At 42.5% G+C, this 21,730-nt stretch overlaps 1 protein-coding gene across 1 annotated transcript in view; it reads left to right on the top strand.

Annotated features, from left to right (window-relative positions):
- Positions 1–21,730, top strand: part of LOC126456058 (esterase FE4-like) — a 61,648-nt gene that overhangs the window by 28,530 nt on the left and 11,388 nt on the right. Inside the window, exons 3-6 of the mRNA XM_050091813.1 lie at positions 5,130–5,261; positions 6,947–7,094; positions 14,610–14,795; positions 18,018–18,217. Coding sequence (XP_049947770.1) covers positions 5,130–5,261; positions 6,947–7,094; positions 14,610–14,795; positions 18,018–18,217 — 666 coding nt within the window. The remainder of the gene's footprint in view (positions 1–5,129; positions 5,262–6,946; positions 7,095–14,609; positions 14,796–18,017; positions 18,218–21,730) is intronic.

Here is a 21,730-nt window from a genome sequence, read left to right as displayed (position 1 = left end):
GGATACAGAAAATGAGTGTGCCTATCATGAATTCATTCTTTCAAAGAAATGTCTGAGTTACACGCTATTTATTATAATAAATTACTTTCTTGCGATTTTCCGTTTTCGACCTCTGTCATGTGATTTGTACATGCTTCTTACAAACTAATGAAGACATGATATTCATATTCTACATCGATACTCTTTGAGCAACTGTGAAGTGCATGGCAGAGGGTATAATCAAGCCTATCAGTTTTATGGCTGTTTCCCGTTTCATTCGCGTATGGGCCATGGGAGGATTACATGTTCCTACGAATTTTACACCTAGCTATTCGTATGAGTTCACCGATTCCAACTGTGACTCACTGATATTATAGCAACAGGACATTACAGTTTTCGTTTTACCAAGTGCACAATTTTATATTTCTGAAACTTCAAGCAGATTACAATCTTTGCACCACTTTGAAATCTTGTCAATACCTAACTGAATATATGTGCAACTTCTTTCAGATTGTGCTTTATTATAGATAATTGTGTCATCTGCGAAGAGTCTGACGCCACTATTCATAGTGTCCGGAAGGCCACTAATACACAATATGAACAGCAAGGGAACCAACACATTTCCGTGGGGCACCACTCGAAGTTACTGCTACCTCTGGCGATGACTCTTCTACGTCCTCCCTACAAAAAGCACCTTAGTTCACTCACAAATTTCGCTTGATACCCCATACGATCTTAATTTTGATAATTAGCGTAGGTGTGGTTCTGAAACAAATGCTTTTCGTAAATCGAGAAATACTGCATCTTCCTGACTGTCTTGATCCATTGCTTCCAGTACGTCATGTGAGAAAAGTGCGAGTTGGGTTTCACATGATTGATGTTTTCGAAATCCGCTATGGTTGGCCTACAAGAGGTAATTCTTTTCGAGATATCTCATTATGTCTGAGCTCAGATTATGACCTGAGATTCCACAATTAATGGATGCCAGGAATTTTGGACGGTAGTTTTGTGGATCACTTGTGCTGTCGTTATTGTATATGGGTGTGAACTGTGCTTTCTTCCAATTACAGGTCACGCTTTTTTGTTCAAGAGATCTGCGACAGATTATAGTTAACAGAGGGGCTAATTCGGCTACAAATTTGGTATATAATCTGACAGGGATTCCGTTGGGCTATGGGCCTTTGGCCAGTATTAATTATTTCAGCTGTTTCTCTACGCGCCGGCCGGAGTGGCAGTGCGGTTCTAGGCGCTACAGTCTGGAACCGAGCGAGCGCTACAGTCGCAGCTTCGAATCCTGCCTCGGGCATGGATGTGTGTGATGTCCTTAGGTTAGTTAGGTTTAAGTAGTTCTAAGTTGTAGGGGACTGATAACCTCAGAAGTTAAGTCCCATAGTGCTCAGAGCCATTTGATCCATTTTTTTTCTCTACGCCGCTGGCATTAATATCTAGGTCACTCACCTTTTAAATTATGTGTTATCCTTTGTAAAGGCACATTTGAAAATAAACGTTCTGTTTTTGTCTTGCAACTCTCAATTTCACTTCCTGTCTCGCACTTGAGTGACTGGACACCAACTCTGATGCCACTGACAGCCTTTACATACGACCAGAATTTCTTTCGACAGTATTCTGCTTGTTAGTCACAGAAGGGTTGATGCATTGTTCTCTTTACAGCCAAGCACATTTCATAAAGCATCTCTCTATCTATAGCCTCATGTTTGTTACATACCTATTCTGAAGTGGTCTCTGTTCTTTAGAATATTCCATGGAGCGTCCTTCCTCTCATGAACTGTTCTACTGATTGCATATCTATCCAGAGCATTGTCAGCTAGTCTTTTAAACTCGAGCCATAGTTACTCTACATGGTACTGTGCTGAGCTAAGAGCTTTCTCAGTAAGATATGACACTACTCCTTCTTTGTATAAATCTTTCTATTTGTTTTAGTTGCCCTTTGTACTCTGGTATTCGTCGTTGCTGTACGTGCTTAATGGTTACTGAAAGCTGTTTCGATGTTTACATCATGAAGAAGGTCAGATCTATTTCTTTCCATTAGATCTAATATATTTCCGGCATGATTGGGGTTCCGAACTGTCTGTTCTAGGTAGTTTTCAGAGAAGTCAATCAGTAATGTTTCATGTTTGTTGTATCACGTCTACCGCTAAGAAAACTGTAATTTTTCCAGTTGACACTTGGGCGGTTAATGACTCCGCGAATGATTTCGTGGTGATTAGGGAACTTATGTACTGGAAAACTGAAGTTCTCTATGAAATTTCCGGTTATGTCAGGAGACGGGTCTGGTGGTCTATATGGGAGGTACCAGTCACAATTTTATGTCTATCCTTTATACTGAGTCTTGCCCAAACATCTCTCATGTAGCTTCAGTTTATATCTCAGTAGATTCTGTAGAATGCTTAAAAGAAAATATTGAACTAAAACTACAGTGAAACAATCCTTTTTACATGGATTACATTTACTACTTATTCCCCAAAGCAACACCAGAAAATGAAATAAACGCAATAAAACCAATGTTTCTCGTGCAAATAAAGTAATTCTAGTTCAGTAAACATAGAGGAACTGTCAGAAAAAGGCTTATGAGTTTCACAGTTACGACTTCAGTAGTTCTTTACGAAAAAGTAAATGAAGTTGACCAATTTAACATGTGCGAGGTAGGGAGTACCGGCTCCCTGAGTGGCATTTCACATGAAATGGCATGCGAAGAAATATAATTAGCTATAGCATGCATAAACATTTAATTATTCATGACAGCGTTCATAGCTAATTATTGGAATGACATTTCTCGAATGGTGCTGTCGGGAAATATGAATTTCCAGTATCACCTGCACTGGTGATTGAAGAGAGCGTCTGACTTTGTTTTTCAGACAAACGTCTGTGCAATGCAGTACATCCACAAGATACAGCATTTACAAATTATTTGCTCCAAATATTTACTAATTTTGATCTATTTGACGGGGATTATCTATTTCGGAATGACGTTAATTACCATCATGCAGTATAGAAAACTATTCCATGAGCAAATGTTAATATGGTACAACAACGTATCGACAATTTTGTTAGACGATAATTGGTGTTCCTTTTACGAAGAAGAATGGCAGTGTTCCAGAAACGAAGTTACTTTGTTATTAAGAAACTTGACGATTGTTTGGGTTGAGTGAGGTTGAAATCTCTGCCCAAATACCCTAACTGAGAATTTCTTATCTTTCCTTAAATCACTTAGATTTAACTATGTCGTGATGAATTTCGCCTTCATCCTTGTTGAAATAAGCTTGCTCTCCGTCTCTAGAAACCCTCATCTTCATGGGACTTTAAGCTGCACCCATCATTCAATATAGGTCGTGAGTTTAGTAAATGGTTTCGACGAAACATTTCTCGAAGCTAGAACATGCCTTTCTACAAATACAAACGTGGCATGTAACAAACACATCTGTTGTCGATACAAGTGGAATACACCTAATATAAGCGTAAATCGTCAGGAACGCAGGGAGCTCTTCAAAAATGGTTCAAATGGCTCTGAGCACTATGGGACTCAACTGCTGAGGTCATTAGTCCCCTAGAACTTAGAACTAGTTAAACCTAACTAACCTAAGGACATCACAAACATCCATGCCCGAGGCAGGATTCGAACCTGCGACCGTAGCGGTCTCGCGGTTCCAGACTGCAGCGCCTTTAACCACACGGCCACTTCGGCCGGCGGGAGCTCTTCCTTCCACTATTTCATAAGCAAATGCGCTTACAGGTGAGGGTTGCAAAACTTTCTGGCAAGTCATTAAAATCTACGATCCATACCCTACAAAACCCTAGCCTTCATCCTTCCGGTCCGTGTCCCTTGTTAAATAAAAATCAAATATCAGAGTCATGTCTTTACTCAGCACTGCTTGTACGGAGCAACGCTCGAGAATGTGCAGTCCTAAAGCGCCGACCACCGCAGCACCGCGTAACTGATCAAGTAGGCGCTGACCTCCGCGCCAGTGGGAAGAGCGCACAGCGCTACACCTGCAGGAAGACAGAGTTCAGCGCCTCCTGTCAATGCTGATTTATCCAGCCGCCCATCGCTGGCCGGCCCCTGTTCGGTCGCAGATTTCAAGAGCATCAGTACCGAACAATATCAAGACGACACTTAGCCTGCGTACTGCAAATGGTTCTTGCATGTAGGAGGCACAGGAAGCCACTCCATAAAGAGAAGTCATGTTTGTTATCATTTTGGATTCTCCTTCGTTGCTTGTGTCTGTGCTGTCTCCCACAATAGCCGACACAACAGAGAGCAACATGCTAATTAGGATTTCATCATCGACATTCTGCGTATTTTGAACGCATAGCTATGCAGGTTGGATAACATTTAGAATGATATGTAAGGTTTCTCTGTATTTACTGGACTCAGCCACGCCAAATTTCACCGTTCAAAATTTTTTAACTATCAAAATTAGAAGCTATTACAATGGGGGCATGCCCCAGGGGGTTCAAAACCAAATTTTGGAGGAGCAGGGGAGGGGGTGGGGGACGGTAAGCGCAGTAAATGTAATTTACGAAAACAGTTATGTTTAACAAATCCAATATAGCGTACTTATTAGAGTTACCAGTTTTTGCCCTAATTGATCACCTCCAGACCCGCATAACGGAAAGGAAATCTAATATAAGTACAACACTATGTTTTCAGTAATGAAGTAAAATATATCGTCCAGAATTCAACTTTTCACATTCATAAGTTTACTTACTTCGTAGAAAGATGAAACACATTGCTAAGTGTATAAATTTTTATGGCGAGTTACATTGCTGATTAAACTCTGGAAGGCATTTCTGATCTTAAAGGAAAACATTACATACATCTGAAGATGTCCACGTAAGTTCAATAGTGGCAACTAGAATGAGGATGTTATTTTACAATCACTTTCTGTGGTTGTAGTTTTTGTAAAATTACGAATTCAGAATTGTTGTTTCTCTCACAATCATCACACCTAAAAAAATTCACACCTTCAAAAAACTTCCTTTAACCGTTCTTACCTTTAAGTTCGTTTGATATTTTGATGTTGTTTCTTACTTACATTTCTTGTAAATCACTCTGAAGCCCTCGTAGAGACTAACTCGATCAATTGTGGGCACAGTAAGGTATCACATAAACAGAAGCTGTCTTTCTGCAGCCGCCAGTGAAAAAGTCGGCGTGGACTGGCGTGAAAGACACCCTGGCGGCGGGACCGAAGTGTCCCCAGTACAGCAGCGGAGAAGCGATCGGTGACGAGGACTGCTTGTATCTCAGCGTGTTCGGTCCAGGGGTACGTATTACATAGTAACAAACACAATGTAAATTAAAACTTCAGTCAATCTGCTTTTAACGTTTTAGAGTATATCTGATCAACAGTTTCCGTACACAAGGGCATTAGTATGAGTTGTGTCCAATCTTAATCTTTATGACGAACTGAATACTGCTGGAGATACTTCCAGTGAGGTGCCGGAATGCCTTTGGAGGAATGGTAGTCCGTTCTAAATCAAGAGACGAAACCAAAGGAGGTAATGATGTTGGAACCTGCGGTCTAACTCATCCCAAAGGTGTTCCACTGGTTTCAGGTCGGGATTCTGCCACATTCATTTACAAGAATTTTACTGTCCACGAACCATCGCATCATAGACGCTGATTTACTATAAGGTCCATGTCATGCCTCTACTACACAGAGTGCACAATGCTTAACATGTGTTCATATTTCGGCAGTTGGCGTTTACTTAACCAAAATAAGGGTATCACATTCTAACACAAGAAACCCCATTACCGAGACACCATATCCTCCGTACTTCACTGTTGGAACTGCTCATGATGACAAGTAACATTCTAAAGGCATTCACCAAACCCAACGCCTTTCAGAGGACTGCAACAGAGTTTAGCACCATTGCTAAGTGTATAAATTTTTATGGCGAGTTACATTGCTGATTAAACTCTGGAAGGCATTTCTGATCTTAAAGGAAAACATTACATACATCTGAAGATGTCCACGTAAGTTCAATAGTTGCTCACGGTGCAACAGAATTTCTCACTAAGAATAACTCATTTCCAATCGTCCTGTCATCTGCTGTCGCTCTTTGCACCACCGTATTGCCACATGGTACAGCAGAATTTCTCACTCAGAGCCACTCGTTGGCAATCGTCATATGACTTCTATCGTCGCTCAGGCGTTGCTTAACATTGTCTACAAAGTGTGGCTTATGAGGAGCTACTCGAGCGTTGAACACGCGTATTTCTAACTTGATATGCGTAGTTATTGCGCTAGCTGTACTGAAGGTAGCACTGTGACTCTGAAGAGTGGTTGCTTCCGCTGATTTCACGGCCACCCTCTGCGATGCACGAAGGTCCCCATCCGTCAGTACATGAAGTCTACCTGGTTCTGGTTTACCAGTGGTTGTTCCTTCACGTTTCCACTTCACAATCATCTCTCCAACAATGGCATGCGGCAGCTTCAAAAGGGCTGAAATGTCCCTGTCGCATTTGTCACGACCAGTCAACGTTCAAAGTCACTGAAGTTTCTTGACCTATCCGTTCTGCTGTTAATGGATCTGTACTAAAAATACCGCCCGGCTGAATTTATACTGGCGGGTCGGTCTCTTAAAGACACATAGTGATCAATTCTGCTTTACACAGAGGTGTCCGGAAACTTTTGATCGCCGGCCGATGTGGCCGTGCGGTTAAAGGCGCTTCGTCTGGAACCGCGTGACCGCTACGGTCGCAGGTTCGAATCCTGCCTCGGGCATGGATGTGTGTGATGTCCTTAGGTTAGTTAGGTTTAATTAGTTCTAAGTTCTAGGCGACTGATGACCTCAGAAGTTGAGTCGCATAGTGCTCAGAGCCATTTGAACCATTTTTGAAACTTTTGATCGGTTAGTGTAAACTGAAACAGACTAAAAAAATGAATGTAATCTTTAGACTGTAAATGTGCAGATTGCATTGCGATTGAGCTTTGTATTGTTGCAGATGCCGACGAGAAATGGAACACTGAAAAATGTTATGGTTTTTATCCACGGAGGATGTTTCACAGGAGGAGCTGGTTCTGCGAGACCGTACTACTACGTGGACCAGGATGTCATACTTGTCAACATAAATTATCGACTGGGACTTCTGGGTAATGAACATTATTAGTCGAGTAAAGTGAAGTGTTAAAGTCTTACAAAATTAGCCCAATGTTACATAGAAATTGCTGATAATTGAATATATTAACAGGGTAAATCAATCTACACAGAAAAGATTGAAAGCTGCTCTGTCAGTCTCGAGCAGGCATGGCAGCTGGTAATACAGCTGTATTCCGATACGTACTAGCACCAGACGGAGGCCGCGCTGGGTAACCGCGTGGTTTCAGGCACCTTGCCACGGTTCGCGCGGCTTCCCCCGTAGGAGGTTCGAGTCCTCCCTCGGGCATTGATGTGTGTGTTTGTGTTTGTGTGTGTGTGTGTGTGTGTGTGTGTGTGTGTGTGTTGTCCTTAGGGTAAGTTAGTTTAAGTTAGAATAAGTAGTGTGTAAGTCTAGGGACCGATGACCTTAGCAGTTTGGTCCCATAGGAATTTTCCGCTACTACCCAGACAGAAATTGCCTTTAAAGAACATATTAACCGTTAGTGGGAGATGATAGTAGCAGCCAGTTTAGGAAGAGAATGATAATTTCCAGGCTCTGTACCGTCGTCATAACAGTTAATATGTAACTTCTATATACTCTCTTAACACAAGTCGCTACAGTAGAGATAACTAGTACATGTTAACGTGGTGATGCTAGGACGAGTGTTTCTAATTACCAGCCTGTGCTTCAGTACGCCGGATTACCCACGTAGAGAGTGACGGAGTCAGGATATAAGACAATCATTGATGTGAGCCTGACCATCCAATGAACACGTGAAACTCAACGCTCCCCACAATCCAAAAGCTTCAATGTCTACATCTATATCTACGTGATTACTCTGCTGTTCACATCAAAATGCTTAGTAGAGGGTTAAATGAACCACCTTCATCCTGTCTCTCTATCGTTCTAATCTCGAACGGTGCCCGGGGAACACGAACACTTAAATTTTTCTCTGCCAGCCCTGACTGCTAGTATTTTATCGTGATGATCATTTCTCCCTATGTAGGTGGGTGCCAAGAGAATATTTTCTCAATCGGAGAAGAAAACTGGTGATTTAAATTTCATGAGAAGGTCCCGTCGCAACGAAAAGTGCCTTTGTTTTAATGGCTGCCACTCCAATACACGTAAAATTTCGGTGGCACTATCTCCCCTATTTTGTGATAGTACAAAACGGGCTGCCCTTCTTTGAACTTTTTCGATGACATCCGCCAGTCCCACCTGATGCGGATCCTACACCGCACAGCAATACTCAAGAATAGGACGGACAAGCGTGGTGTAAGCAGTCTCTTTAGTAGATCTGCTGCACCTTCTAAGTGTTCTGCCAATGAATCGCAGTCTTTGGTTTTCTCTATCCACAACATTATCTATGTGATCGTTCCAATTTAGGTTATTTGTAATTATAATCTCTAAGTATTTAATTGAATTTACAGCTTTCAGATTTGTGTGACTTATCGCGTAATCAAAACTTAGCGAATTTCTTTTAGTACTGAAACTTCCTGGCAGATTAAAACTGTGTGCTGGATCGAGACTCGAACTCGGGACCTTTGCCTTTGGCGGGCAAGTGCTCTACCAAGTGAGCTACCCAGCACGACTCACGTCCCGTCCTCACAGCTCTACTTCTGCCAGTACCTATGTTTTTAGTACTCATGTGAGTAACGTCACATTTTTCTTTATTAGGGGCACTTGCCACTTTTCGCACAATAGTTAGCTTATCTAAATAATTTTTCAATTCATTTTGGCCATCTGATGACTTTACAGGACAGTAAATGACAGCATCATTTGCAAAAAATCTATGACGGCTTCTCAGATTGTCTCCTATGTCGTTAATATAGGTCAGGAACAATAGAGGGCCTGTAATACTTCCTTGAGGAACACCAGATATTACTTCTGTTTTAATTGATCATGTCATCGGGCAATGCGTTGTTCGTTGTGAGAGGTAACGCCCGAAATTTGATATTCTCGGCACCCTCTTGACCTTGAGGACCTCGGAATTTCGAGTTCCTGGACGATGCGTCTAGCTCCAGCTACCATTCTGTGTTGAAACTCTGTTAGTTACCATCGTGGAGCCATAATCACGTCGGAAATCTTTCCACATGAATCACCTAGGTACAAATGACAGCTCCGCTAACACGCTACCATTTTATACCTTCTGTAGGCGATACTACCTCCATCTGTATACGTGCATATCGCTATCCCATTACTTTGTCAGATCAGTGAATTCCCGTCAACTTGCTATGGTGTACAATATGTCAGCAGATTTACAAATGGTCACACCCTAGCCTTTTACTTAGCGCCGCCATTCTGGCCATAGACGAGCAATGGGAACCATCGATCGCCGTATCATCCTCCGCCACTGACGCATTTGAATGCGATATAGAGGGTTGGGGGTCGCGTTAGCAGACCTGGTGCCGCTGTCACTCGCCGAAATAGCTCCTCATCCGACATCACGGGGATAGGTGCACCTTGTTCCAATCCTCCAGCAAAGATAAAAAAAAAAAAAGGCAAAAGCGGTAAACGATCCCTCACGCTGCACGTGGTAGTCACCCACGCTGATCATTCAGCTACAGAGGCAGACTGGTCATTTAAAAAACTGATTTTTTTTCAATTTCTTTAAATTGTAATGCGCGGTTCGTTCAGTAAGTAATACAACACTTTTTTCCGAAAACAAGTTGGTTTTACTCAAACTTCCAGTACACCATATTATTCGCGACTCTTTTCGCTACAAAAGCCTGTTTTTCAACATAATCTCCCATCAATGCGACGACCTGACGCCACCTTACTGGGAGAGTCTGTATCCCCACATTGCACCACCCTACTGATCGATATCAGAGCAGACGTCTTGCTGTGACATTAAGCATCACGTACTACTTTCCGCAGAGTTCATCCTTCATTGGGCCAAACACATCGAAGATGTGAGATGCAGGTTCTAGGGTGGATGAGGAAGAAAGTCCAATAAAGGTCTGTGAGCTCCTTCCAGTTGGGCAGATTGTGTGAAGCCATACGTTGACATGGAGAAGTTTGTTTGCATTTTTGTGGCGACGAACACGCTGAAGTGATTTCTTCAATTTCCTGAGGAAAACACTATGCACTTCAGAGTTGATCGTTGCACCATGAGGGAGGACATCAAACAGAAGAGGGTGCGGCTTTGAACTTTTTATTCGGAAGAGAAGGGGCTAGCATCACTGCGTGGATTGTCGTTCTGTTTCCGTTCTAAGCGACGAGCCCACGTTTCACTGCCGATGACAATGATCGCCAAATTATTTTCACGATTAGCCTTGTAACTCGGCATATATTGTCTTTCTTTGCTCTCTGCGGTTTTCTGTTAGGCGGCGAGGAACCTAGCGGCACACACCATGGACTACCCCAAATGGTGGACGAGTGTGTCTGTGTATGCAACCGGCTGACACACGGGAGATTGGACAGGTCTGGGCGACCTTGTTATGATCATGACAGTTGACTTGCCCAATGAGTCAGCGTGCTTTTGTTCACTGCCACGTCCCCGTGGTTATTCTACAAGCGTCTATGAATACATGAGATACTGTCGTTTTCTGCCAAAAGAAGCTCAATGACAGCTCTCTTCTTGGAACGCACCACCGTTACAGACGCCAGTTTGAAGGCTACGTGTAGTACCGCCACCTAGCAGATCTTCATGAAACTATAAAAGCTAAAGTGGTAATATTCCATGACGTCACACAACAAATTTCGCATTTATTCAACCGAAAATGGCCGAGAAAAAATGTGTTGCATAAGTTACAGAACGTCCTTCGAATAACTGTTGAGTAGGAATTGTCAAGAAAAAATGATTTCAATTTGTTGTATCTGTTTTATTACGTATCTACCTTCAGTTCACAATGCAAGTGGTCAAATATTTTTCATGGCTGTATATTTTGTTCCTTTCTGAGCAAGAGTAAAGGTATGGTCTGAACTGTGTACACAACTATCGTTCCTAGTATTAAATTTCTGAATTCCGCTGTTATTTTCAAATAGCGCCTGATTCGTCACAATAAATTTCATAAAAAAGTAGGTGTGTTTGGAGGCTGTTTTCAGTATGTCAGTTATTTTAAATATTTACTTGCATGAAGTTGTAGAATTGACAGATGATGTTATCTTATTTGAACGTTTGTGAAGTAAGTTTACGTAATTACAAGAAAGCTCGCTCTTTTGTCATCAAAAACGTTTCGTTTCATTTATATGAAATATGACCAGTCGTCTGTAATGAAACATATTCACAACTTGGCTTGCTTTCTAGACCTAAAAACAGTTCGTTACAAGATTGTTGACTTTACTTACGGTATTGTATATAAGACCTTCATTATCGTGAACAAGTCTCATCTGATTGCTCATTTTTGTGGTATTCTCTCTATTTCCCCTGCTGTTTTTCGCCTAATTCGACATTGCTTAGCAGCACTCTACATTTCTTGATGTAAAACGTGACAATGTAGCATACGGCTAGTTTTGCCTACTCGTGGCTAAACGTTTCTCTATGTTTTACTGCGAGAAGTGTTGCAAATTTATCCTCCAGTTATGGTTTTCACTTGATCCAAACATGTTCTCTGCAAGGCCAAACTACGCATACAAAATACAGAGACACGTTTAGCAATAAGTATGTAATGACACAGTAAAGGTGCTACGTACCGTCATGTTTCACATCATGAAATGTGTAGTGCTAAAAAACAATGTGGATTTATACGAAAACAACGCCAATGTCCAACAAGAAAATTTCTCAAAAAATTGCAAGCAGTTAACATTTCCTCATGTGGGCAAAATTCACAATGTCGTAAGTAAAATCAGTATACACTCCTGGAAATGGAAAAAAGAACACATTGACACCGGTGTGTCAGACCCACCATACTTGCTCCGGACACTGCGAGAGGGCTGTACAAGCAATGATCACACGCACGGCACAGCGGACACACCAGGCACCGCGGTGTTGGCCGTCGAATGGCGCTAGCTGCGCAGCATTTGTGCACCGCCGCCGTCAGTGTCAGCCAGTTTGCCGTGGCATACGGAGCTCCATCGCAGTCTTTAACACTGGTAGCATGCCGCGACAGCGTGGACGTGAACCGTATGTGCAGTTGACGGACTTTGAGCGAGGGCGTATAGTGGGCATGCGGGAGGCCGGGTGGACGTACCGCCGAATTGCTCAACACGTGGGGCGTGAGGTCTCCACAGTACATCGATGTTGTCGCCAGTGGTCGGCGGAAGGTGCACGTGCCCGTCGACCTGGGACCGGACCGCAGCGACGCACGAATGCACGCCAAGACCGTAGGATCCTACGCAGTGCCGTAAGGGACCGCACCGCCACTTCCCAGCAAATTAGGGACACTGTTGCTCCTGGGGTATCGGCGAGGACCATTCGCAACCGTCTCCATGAAGCTGGGCTACGGTCCCGCACACCGTTAGGCCGTCTTCCGCTCACGCCCCAACATCGTGCAGCCCGCCTCCAGTGGTATCGCGACAGGCGTGAATTGAGGGACGAATGGAGACGTGTCGTCTTCAGCGATGAGAGTCGCTTCTGCCTTGGTGTCAATGATGGTCGTATGCGTGTTTGGCGCCGTGCAGGTGAGCGCCACAATCAGGACTGCATACGACCGAGGCACACAGGGCCAACACCCGGCATCATGGTGTGGGGAGCGATCTCCTACACTGACCGTACACCACTGGTGATCGTCGAGGGGACACTGAATAGTGCACGGTACATCCAAACCGTCATCGAACCCATCGTTCTACCATTCCTAGACCGGCAAGGGAACTTGCTGTTCCAACAGGACAATGCACGTGCGCATGTATCCCGTGCCACCCAACGTGCTCTAGAAGGTGTAAGTCAACTACCCTGGCCAGCAAGATCTCCGGATTTGTCCCCCATTGAGCATGTTTGGGACTGGATGAAGCGTCGTCTCACGCGGTCTGCACGTCCAGCACGAACGCTGGTCCAACTGAGGCGCCAGGTGGAAATGGCATGGCAAGCCGTTCCACAGGACTACATCCAGCATCTCTACGATCGTCTCCATGGGAGAAAGCAGCCTGCATTGCTGCGAAAGGTGGATATACACTGTACTAGTGCCGACATTGTGCATGCTCTGTTGCCTGTGTCTATGTGGCTGTGGTTCTGTCAGTGTGATCATGTGATGTATCTGACCCCAGGAATGTGTCAATAAAGTTTCCCCTTCCTGGGACAATGAATTCACGGTGTTCTTATTTCAATTTCCAGGAGTGTAGTTTGTAGACAACTCTTTTTAGATCTAGAGTGTCAGTCAATTGTAAATACGTTTTATTGCAAACCGCTGATGATATTTTATGTCGATAAAACGAGACACGTTTCGTGAAAAAAAGACACACTTTCTTGTAGTTACACAAACTTCTTGTAGTTACAACAAACTGCAGAGGCAATGATTTCACAAACAATGAATCAGTATTATCTTTATACTGTACAATGAATACTTTGGGTATGTGTGTAGAATTTTCCAAGAGAATTGTTCCATACCGCATCAACGAATTGAAGTTTGCAAAGTTAGCTAATTTTCTAATGATTTCATTACCAAAATCAAAGATTAGACCAAGAGAAAATGATGCTGAACTCAAGTGATTGAAAATATCTCTTACGTAAGGTTTCCAAGTCAAGTTCTCGTTAATATGCAGTCAATTGCGTACTCGAACAGTGGGCGTCCTACCGCCAAATTCGAGTGCAACGCGACGCTGTGGTTTGCTGGTAGGTGATGCGTACTCGCCCAACCGCCTTCCCATTGGAACAGTTCCTATTTACAACAGTGGGAAATCTCGTAGTTTTAAGCTCTTAAAGGAAGCCGCCTCGTGGCTACATTCTCACTGTTCGTGGCGATCAGCCTTTTCCGCGTTCAGAAGCTGCCTTCACCAAGCTTCTAGCGATTACTAGGCCTCATCATTCGCGGAATTAATATAATTTTCAGTGCCCTACGGTCAAATTATTGTCAGAAAATTTGTGATAAGAATTAAGTGCTGTTGCAAACATACGAGATCCTTTTCCTGTCACCAACAGTTGTACGTATGGAACAAAAAGAGCAAATTTCAAATTGACGCTAAGTTAATATTAACATAATACGAAGTCGCAAAAGCAATCCGATGGGAAGCTACATTATAGTACCTGAGGCTGTGTGTATGTATTGAATTTCGTGCAGAAACACATGTCAATTTTTACATCTACAGTTCAGAGTTTGAATGGTTTACTTTTACTTGTCTGCCATAAGTGCTCTCGTCTACTTAAAATGTAGTTCCCTCTGTAACTTCTGACGAGTTTTAATGTTTGTGGAATGAAGAAAATAACATGTGTACTACAAATACCTACATTAGTTTTATTCCGACTCTTAATGCTGTCTGAAATGCATTAACGTAACACACTTTATACTCCTTAGACATGGGCCTGCATAATTTCTAAACTTCGACTTGTGAGCATTTATTACAGAGTTTGCAATGTTGTTACAAGTCTTTAGGTTATTTTTTGATAGTTTGTATTTAAGTGCTCTGTTTACCTCACAATAATAAATCACCGTAGGTTTCCTGAGCACCGGCGATGAGGTGGTCCCTGGGAACATGGGTCTTAAGGACCAGACAGAGGCACTTCGCTGGGTCCAGAGGAACATACAGGCTTTTGGAGGTGATCCACAAAAAGTAACCATCTTAGGTCAAAGTGCTGGAGGGGCATCCGTTCATTACCACGTTTTGTCTTCACTAAGCAAAGGTAATTGATTTTTGCTTTTGAAACTATATTAACTGGTCATCGAGAAGTGCAAGTGTGTGTGTGTGTGTGTGTGTGTGTGTGTGTGTGTGTGTGTGTGTGTGTGTGCACGCGCGCATGTGTGTGTGTGTGAGAGAGAGAGAGAGAGAGAGAGAGAGAGAGAGAGAGGGAGAGAGAGAGAGAGAGAGGTGGATAGACACCACAGTTTCAATACTGTTACAGAGAAAGCGCTTACCATAACAATGTAAATGGCGGAAGAGCATAAGGAACACGATTGATGGCGAATGTATACAACATTAATATAAATGAATAAAGTTTCAGAAAAGTACACTACTGGCCATTAAAATTGCTACACCACGAAGATGACGTGCTACAGACGCGAATTTTAACCGACAGGAAGAAGATGCTGTGATTAGCTTTTCAGAGCATTCACACAAGGTTAGCGCCGGTGGCGACACCTACAACGTGCTGACATGAGGAAACTTTCCAAACTATTTCTCATACACAAACAGTAGTTGATCGACGTTGGCTGGTGAAACGTTGTTGTAATACTTCGTGTAAGGAGGAGAAATGCGTACCATCACGTTTCCGACTTTGATAAAGGTCGGATTTTACCCTATCGCGATTGCAGTTTATCGTATCGCGACATTGCTGCTCGCGTTGGTCGAGATCCAATGACTGTTAGCAGAATATGGTATCGGTGGGTTCAGGAGGGTAATAATGAACTCCGTGCTGGATCCCAACGGCCTCGTATCACTAGCAGTCGAGATGACAGGCATCTTATCCCCATGGTTGTAACGGATCGTGCAGCCATGTCTCGATCTCTGAGTCAACGGATGGGGACGTTTGCAAGACAACGCCCATCTTGACGAATAGTTCGACGGCGTTTGCAACAGCATGGACTATCAGCTCGGAAACCATGGCTGCGGTCACCCTTGACGCTGCATCACAGATAGGAGCGCCTGCGATGGTGTACTCAGTGACGAACCTGGGTGCACGACTTACAAAATGTCATTTTTTCGGATGACTCTAGGTTCAGTTTACAGCATCACGATGGTCGCATCCGTGTTCGGCGACATCGCGGTGAACGCACATTGGATGCGTGTATTCGTCGTCGCCATACTGGCGTATCACCCGGCGTGATGGTATGGGGTGCCATTGGTTACACGTCTCGACCACCTTTTGTCCGCATTGATTGCACTTTGAACAGTGGACGTTACATTTGCGATGTGTTACGACCCGTGGCTCTACCCTTCACTCGATGCCTGCGAAACCCTACATTTCAGCACAATAATGCACGACCGCATTTTGCAGGTCCAGTGCGGGCCTTTCTGGATACAGAAAATGTTCGATTGCTGCCCTGGCTGGCCAGCACATTCTCCAGATCTCTCACCAATTTAAAACGTCTGGTCAATGATGGGCGAGCAATTGGCTCGTCACATTACGCCAGCTACTACTTTTGATGATCTGTGGTATCGAGTTGAAGCTGCATGGGCAGCTGTACCTGTACACACCATCCAAGCTCTGTTTGACTCAATGCCCAGGCGTATCAAGGCCGTTATTGCAGCCAGAGGTGGTTGTTCTGGGTACTGATTTCTCAGGATCTATGCACCAAAATTGCATGGAAATGTAATCACATGTCAGTTCTAGTATAATGTATTTGTCCAATGAATACCCGTTTATCATCTGCATTTCTTCTTGGTGTAGCAATTGTAATGGCCAGTAGTGTAGAGGCGTAAAATTTACGACAAACAATGGCTTTAACTGATGGGTGCTTTCATGTGGTACTCGCTGGGTAGCTTTTATCTTCTCCCAGTAGTGAGTGGTCACCTGCGAACACTGGCAATGGGAACCGATTAAATACGTTACAAATCTCTTATACTTTCAATGATATACGTTAAGAAAGCACATCACACTTCTTAGCAATCATAAATATCAAGGTAAAAAAATTCCCTTACTTCAGTGTCTCTTTGTACGCAACGTTTCCTGCAGGATGAGGGAATTAAGCGACACTACGTAGGAATTGCCAATAAATCACAGTTTATTAAAATAAATCGTATTTTAAAACTACACAACCAGATTTCACGTCATAGGCACAAATAATAACTTTTCATTTCACAGTAATACAGCCTTGGTTGTGAAATTATTTACCATCAATGAAGCTTTTCAACCTTTTGGGGCATCATTAAATTGTGAAAAGGTAATGGATACGTAGCCCATATGTCTTAAAGCATTACAAAAAGGAAAATGCGGGCAACAATGACCAGATTGTAACACATCCATCATAAAAACATATAAAATGCAAGGTGGACTTTTGTTTGATAATCGCTGCGTTGCTTTCGGAAATAAGAGCGACTACTTCGTCGCATGTAGCATCCACATAAGCTTGTACTGAGGACGGCAGTTATTGACGTCGAGAATGTGTCACTGGAAGATTGTGATTGTCTGGCCCGTATACTGGATTGCATGGAGTCTGATGTTATGCAAATGTTGAATAGTTTTGTTGCCTTGCAGTAACAAGAAAACTGACGAGATACATAATCTTCGGTGGCATTTACGAATAGATGGTGCTAGGTGGGAACGTGGGTCGGGCGAAAAGCGTGCCCAGATAGTTCGCGCCGTTGCAATAAACACTGTGTCCAGATGGCGCAGTGGTTAACGAAACTGACTAGTAAGCTGGAGATCACGGGTTAGAATCCCGATCAGGCACACAATTCCACTCGCCGCCGTTGATTCCGCATAGAGTCCCGATGCAGCTGACATCAACAGCACATTTCCTTTGTCCCCCCACCTCGCCCTTCAATTAAATGAACGTCTCAAGTGTTAACTGGGGCTCAAACGTATGCGCTTCGCTTCAGTGTTAGAGTCTCACAACATTTACTGAGTTCTTTAAAAATGTAAATCGCATTATATACACGGCAGTAAGTCTAGCTACATCTGTTGGTGACTGGGGGCAGTGTGCTGGCAACCGTACGTCGGTATTTACTTAATTGTGCAGAATAATAATTACTAGTAGTATGTTTTTGGGTTCGTTAGTACCTCCTAGTACGCATGGCACAAACAAAGCGGGTTGTCTATAATAATAGAAGTTACGAGTTTGCAGAAAACGTCAGATAGTATAATTTATGTTGGGTTTGCGGGAAGACATACGCAGAGTAAAAACAGTTAACACACTGAAACATGTCTGTTTACTCTTATTAATTGTAATCTTTCATTCCTTATCAGGTTTGTATAAGAGCGCCATAGCGATGAGTGGATCGGCATTAAACCCTTGGGCATTCACGATAAACGCTACAGACAGAGCAGTGCGGTTTGCCAAACACCTGGGCTACGCTGGGAAATGTTCCACTGATCTTCTGAATTTTTTAAAAAGTATAAATGCGAGCACACTAGTGAAGGACAGAACTGCTGCTCTATCGGAAGAGGTATGTACTATCTTTTAATTACGTGCTTTGAACTAGCAAAAGTGGTTGAACCTTCATAACCAAGAGAAACTGATGTGATTTTTAAATACCTGCTGAAACAATTCCAAGAGGAAGCGTGGTAAACCGACTCACAAATTTTATTTTCCTGCAACCGCTACAAAACAAAATAATTTTTGTCTACGTTTTCAGAGTTACTCCAGATTTACGTCAATCTATTTCAATGCCATTCCTGTATACGGCACGATGCATTTTATGGGGAACAATCAACGACACTCTTGCAACTAGCTTTATTTTTTTATCAAGACTTTTTTCGTTATGAAGGCAGCAGAATACGTATGGAATTTTGATGATGTTTAAGACAACTACAAAAAGAACCATGTTTAAGTTAACTCTAGTCGTGAAGTGTGCTAACTCTTCTATGGATGTCAACTTCATTTCGTAATCCTGGTCCATTAAAAAAAGTGATTAAGCATAGTAAATTTGTTTTCACAGTTATGATATGGTTGCATTTTCTTAAATCTAATCATTTCGTCACACTACTTATCGAACAGTAACAGAAGGAAGTAATATTAAGCGTCAACATCTAAAAATTACTTCGAGAAAGTAGTTAGACAACCCACTCGTGATGGCAACACCTTGGAACTGCTAATCCTTAACAGACCTGAAATTTTTGAGGCCATCAAGGAGACCATACAAAAGCATAAGGTTGTTATATCATCGATGATTGCAGGTGTTATCTACAAAGACTATTCAGAAAATTAGGAAAACATTTCCACTTACTAAGAGAGGCAGGAATAGCTTTCAGAGTAGCTGAATGGTCAACTTTAAGCATTCATTTCTGAGGGCGAAGATGTGGATCACAAATCGATAAAATTTAAAAATCATTGGTGATCCCTTGATGCCTCAGAACATGTCCTACCAACCGATCCCTTCTTCTAGTCAAGTTGTGCCACAAACTCCTCTACTCCCCAATTCTATTCAATACCTCCTCATTAGTTATGTGATCTACCCATCCAATATACAGCATTCTTCTGTAGCACCACATTTCGAAAGCTTCTTTTCTCTTCTTGTCTAAACTGTTTATCGTTCATGTTTCACTTCCATGCATGGCTACACTCCATACAAGTACTTTCAGAAACGACTTCCTGACACTTAAATCTATACTCGATGTTGACAAATTTCTCTTCTTCAGAAACGCTTTCCTTGTCATTGTCAGTCTACATTTTATATCCTCTCTACTTCTACCATCATCAGTTATTTTGCTCCCCAAATAGCAAAACTCCTTTACTACTTTATGTGTCTCATTTCCTAATCTAATTCCCTCAGCATCACCCGACTTGATTTGACTACGTTCCATTATCCTCGTTTTGCTTTTGTTGATGTTCATCTTATACTCTCCTTTCAAGACACTGTCCATTCCGTTCAACTGCTCTTCCAAGTCCATTGCTGTGTCTGACAGAATTTCAATGTCATCGGCGAACCTCAAAGTTTTTATTTCTTCTCCATGGATTTTAATACCTACTCCGAACTTTTCTTTTGTTTCCTTCACTGCTTGCTCAATACACAGATTGAATAGCATCGGGGAGAGGCTACAAACCTGTCTCACTCCCTTCCCAACCACTGCTTCCCTTTCACGTCCCAAGACTCTTATAACTGCCATCTGCTTTCTGTACAAATTGTAAATAGCCTTTCGCTCCCTGTGCTTTACCCCTGCCACCTCCAGAATTTGAAAGAGAGTATTCCAGTCAACATTGTCAAAAGCTTTCTCTAAGTCTACAAATGCTAGAAACGTAGGATTGCCTTTCCTTAATCTTTCTTCTAAGATAAGTCGTAGGGTCAGTATTGCCTCACGTATTCCAACATTTCTACGGAATACAAACTGATCTTCCCCGAGGTCGTCTTCTACCAGTTTTTACAGTCGTCTGTAAAGAATTCGCGTTACAATTTTGCAGCTGTGACTTATTAAACTGATAGTTCGGTAATTTTCACATCTGTCAACACCTTCTGTCTTTGGGATTGGAATTATTATATTCTTCTTGAAGTCTGAGGGAATTTCGCCTGTCTCATACATCTTGCTCACCAAATGATAGAGTTTTGTCAGGACTGGCTCTCCCAAGGCTTTCAGTAGTTCTAATGGGATGTTGTCTACTCCCGGGGCCTTGTTTCGACTCAGATCTTTCAGTGCTCTGTCAAACTCTTCACGCAATGTCATATCTCCGATTTCATCTTCTTCTGCATCATCTTCCATTTCCATCATATTGTCCTCAAGAACATCGCCCCTGTATAGATCCTCTATTTACTCCTTCACCTTTCTGCTATCCCTTCTTTGCTTAGAACGGGGTTTCCATCTGAGCTCTTGATATTCGTGCAAGTGGTCTCTTTTCTCCAAACGTCTCTTTAATTTTCCTGTAGGCAGTATCTATCATACCCCTCATGAGATAAGCTTCTACATCGTTACATTTGTCCTCTAGCCATCCCTGCTTAGCCATTTTGCACTTCCTGTCGATCTCATTTTTGAGATTATGTATTCCTTTTTGCCTGCTTCACTTACTGCATTTTTGTATTTTCTCCTTTCATCAATTAAATTCAATATCTCTTCTGTTACCCAAGGATTTCTACTAGCCCTCGTCGTCTTACCTACTTGATCCTCTGCTGCCTTCACTATTTCATTCCTCAAAGCTATCCATTCTTCTTCTACTGTATTTCTTTCTCCCATTCCTGTGAATAGGTCCCTTATGCTCTCCCTGAAACTCTGTACAACCTCTGGTTCAGTCAGTTTATCCAGGTCCCATCTCCTTAAATTCCCACCTATTTGCAGTTTCTTTAGTTTTAATCTACAGTTCATAGCCAATAGATTGTGGCAGAGTCCACATCTGCCCCTGGAAATGTCTTACAATTTTATACCTGGTTCCTAAATCTCTGTCTTACCATTATATAATCTATCTGAAACCTTCTAGTATCTCCAGGGTTCTTCCATGTATACAACCTTCTTTCATGATTCTTGAACCAAGTGTTAGCTATGATTAAGTTATGCTCTGTGCAAAATTCTACCAGACGGCTTCCTCTTTCATTTCTTAGCCCCAATCCATATTCCCCTACTACGTTACGTTCTCTTCCTTTTCCTGCTGTCGAATTTCAGTCACCCATGACTATTAAATTTTCGTCTCCCTTCACTACCTGAATAATTTCTTTCATCTCATCATACATTTCATCAATTTCTTCATCATCTGCAGAGCTAGTTGGCATATAAACTTGTACCACTGTAGTAGGCGTAGGCTTCGTGTCTATCTTGGCCACAATAATGCGTTCACTATGCTGTTTGTAGTAGCTTACCCGCACTCCAATTTTTTTATTCGTTATTAAACGTACTCCTGCATTACCGCTATTTGATTTTGTATTTGTAACCCTGTATTCGCCTGACCAGAAGTCTTGTTCTTCCTGCCACGGAACTTCACTAATTCCCATTATATCTAACTGTAACCTATCCATTTCGCTTTTTAAATTTTCTAACCT

The sequence above is a fragment of the Schistocerca serialis genome, chromosome 2 (genome assembly GCF_023864345.2).
Source record: "Schistocerca serialis cubense isolate TAMUIC-IGC-003099 chromosome 2, iqSchSeri2.2, whole genome shotgun sequence".
NCBI classification, from domain to species: Eukaryota; Metazoa; Arthropoda; class Insecta; order Orthoptera; family Acrididae; genus Schistocerca; species Schistocerca serialis.
The sequence above is the reverse complement of the archived record's forward strand: the minus strand, read 5'-3'. Positions and strand labels throughout refer to the sequence as shown.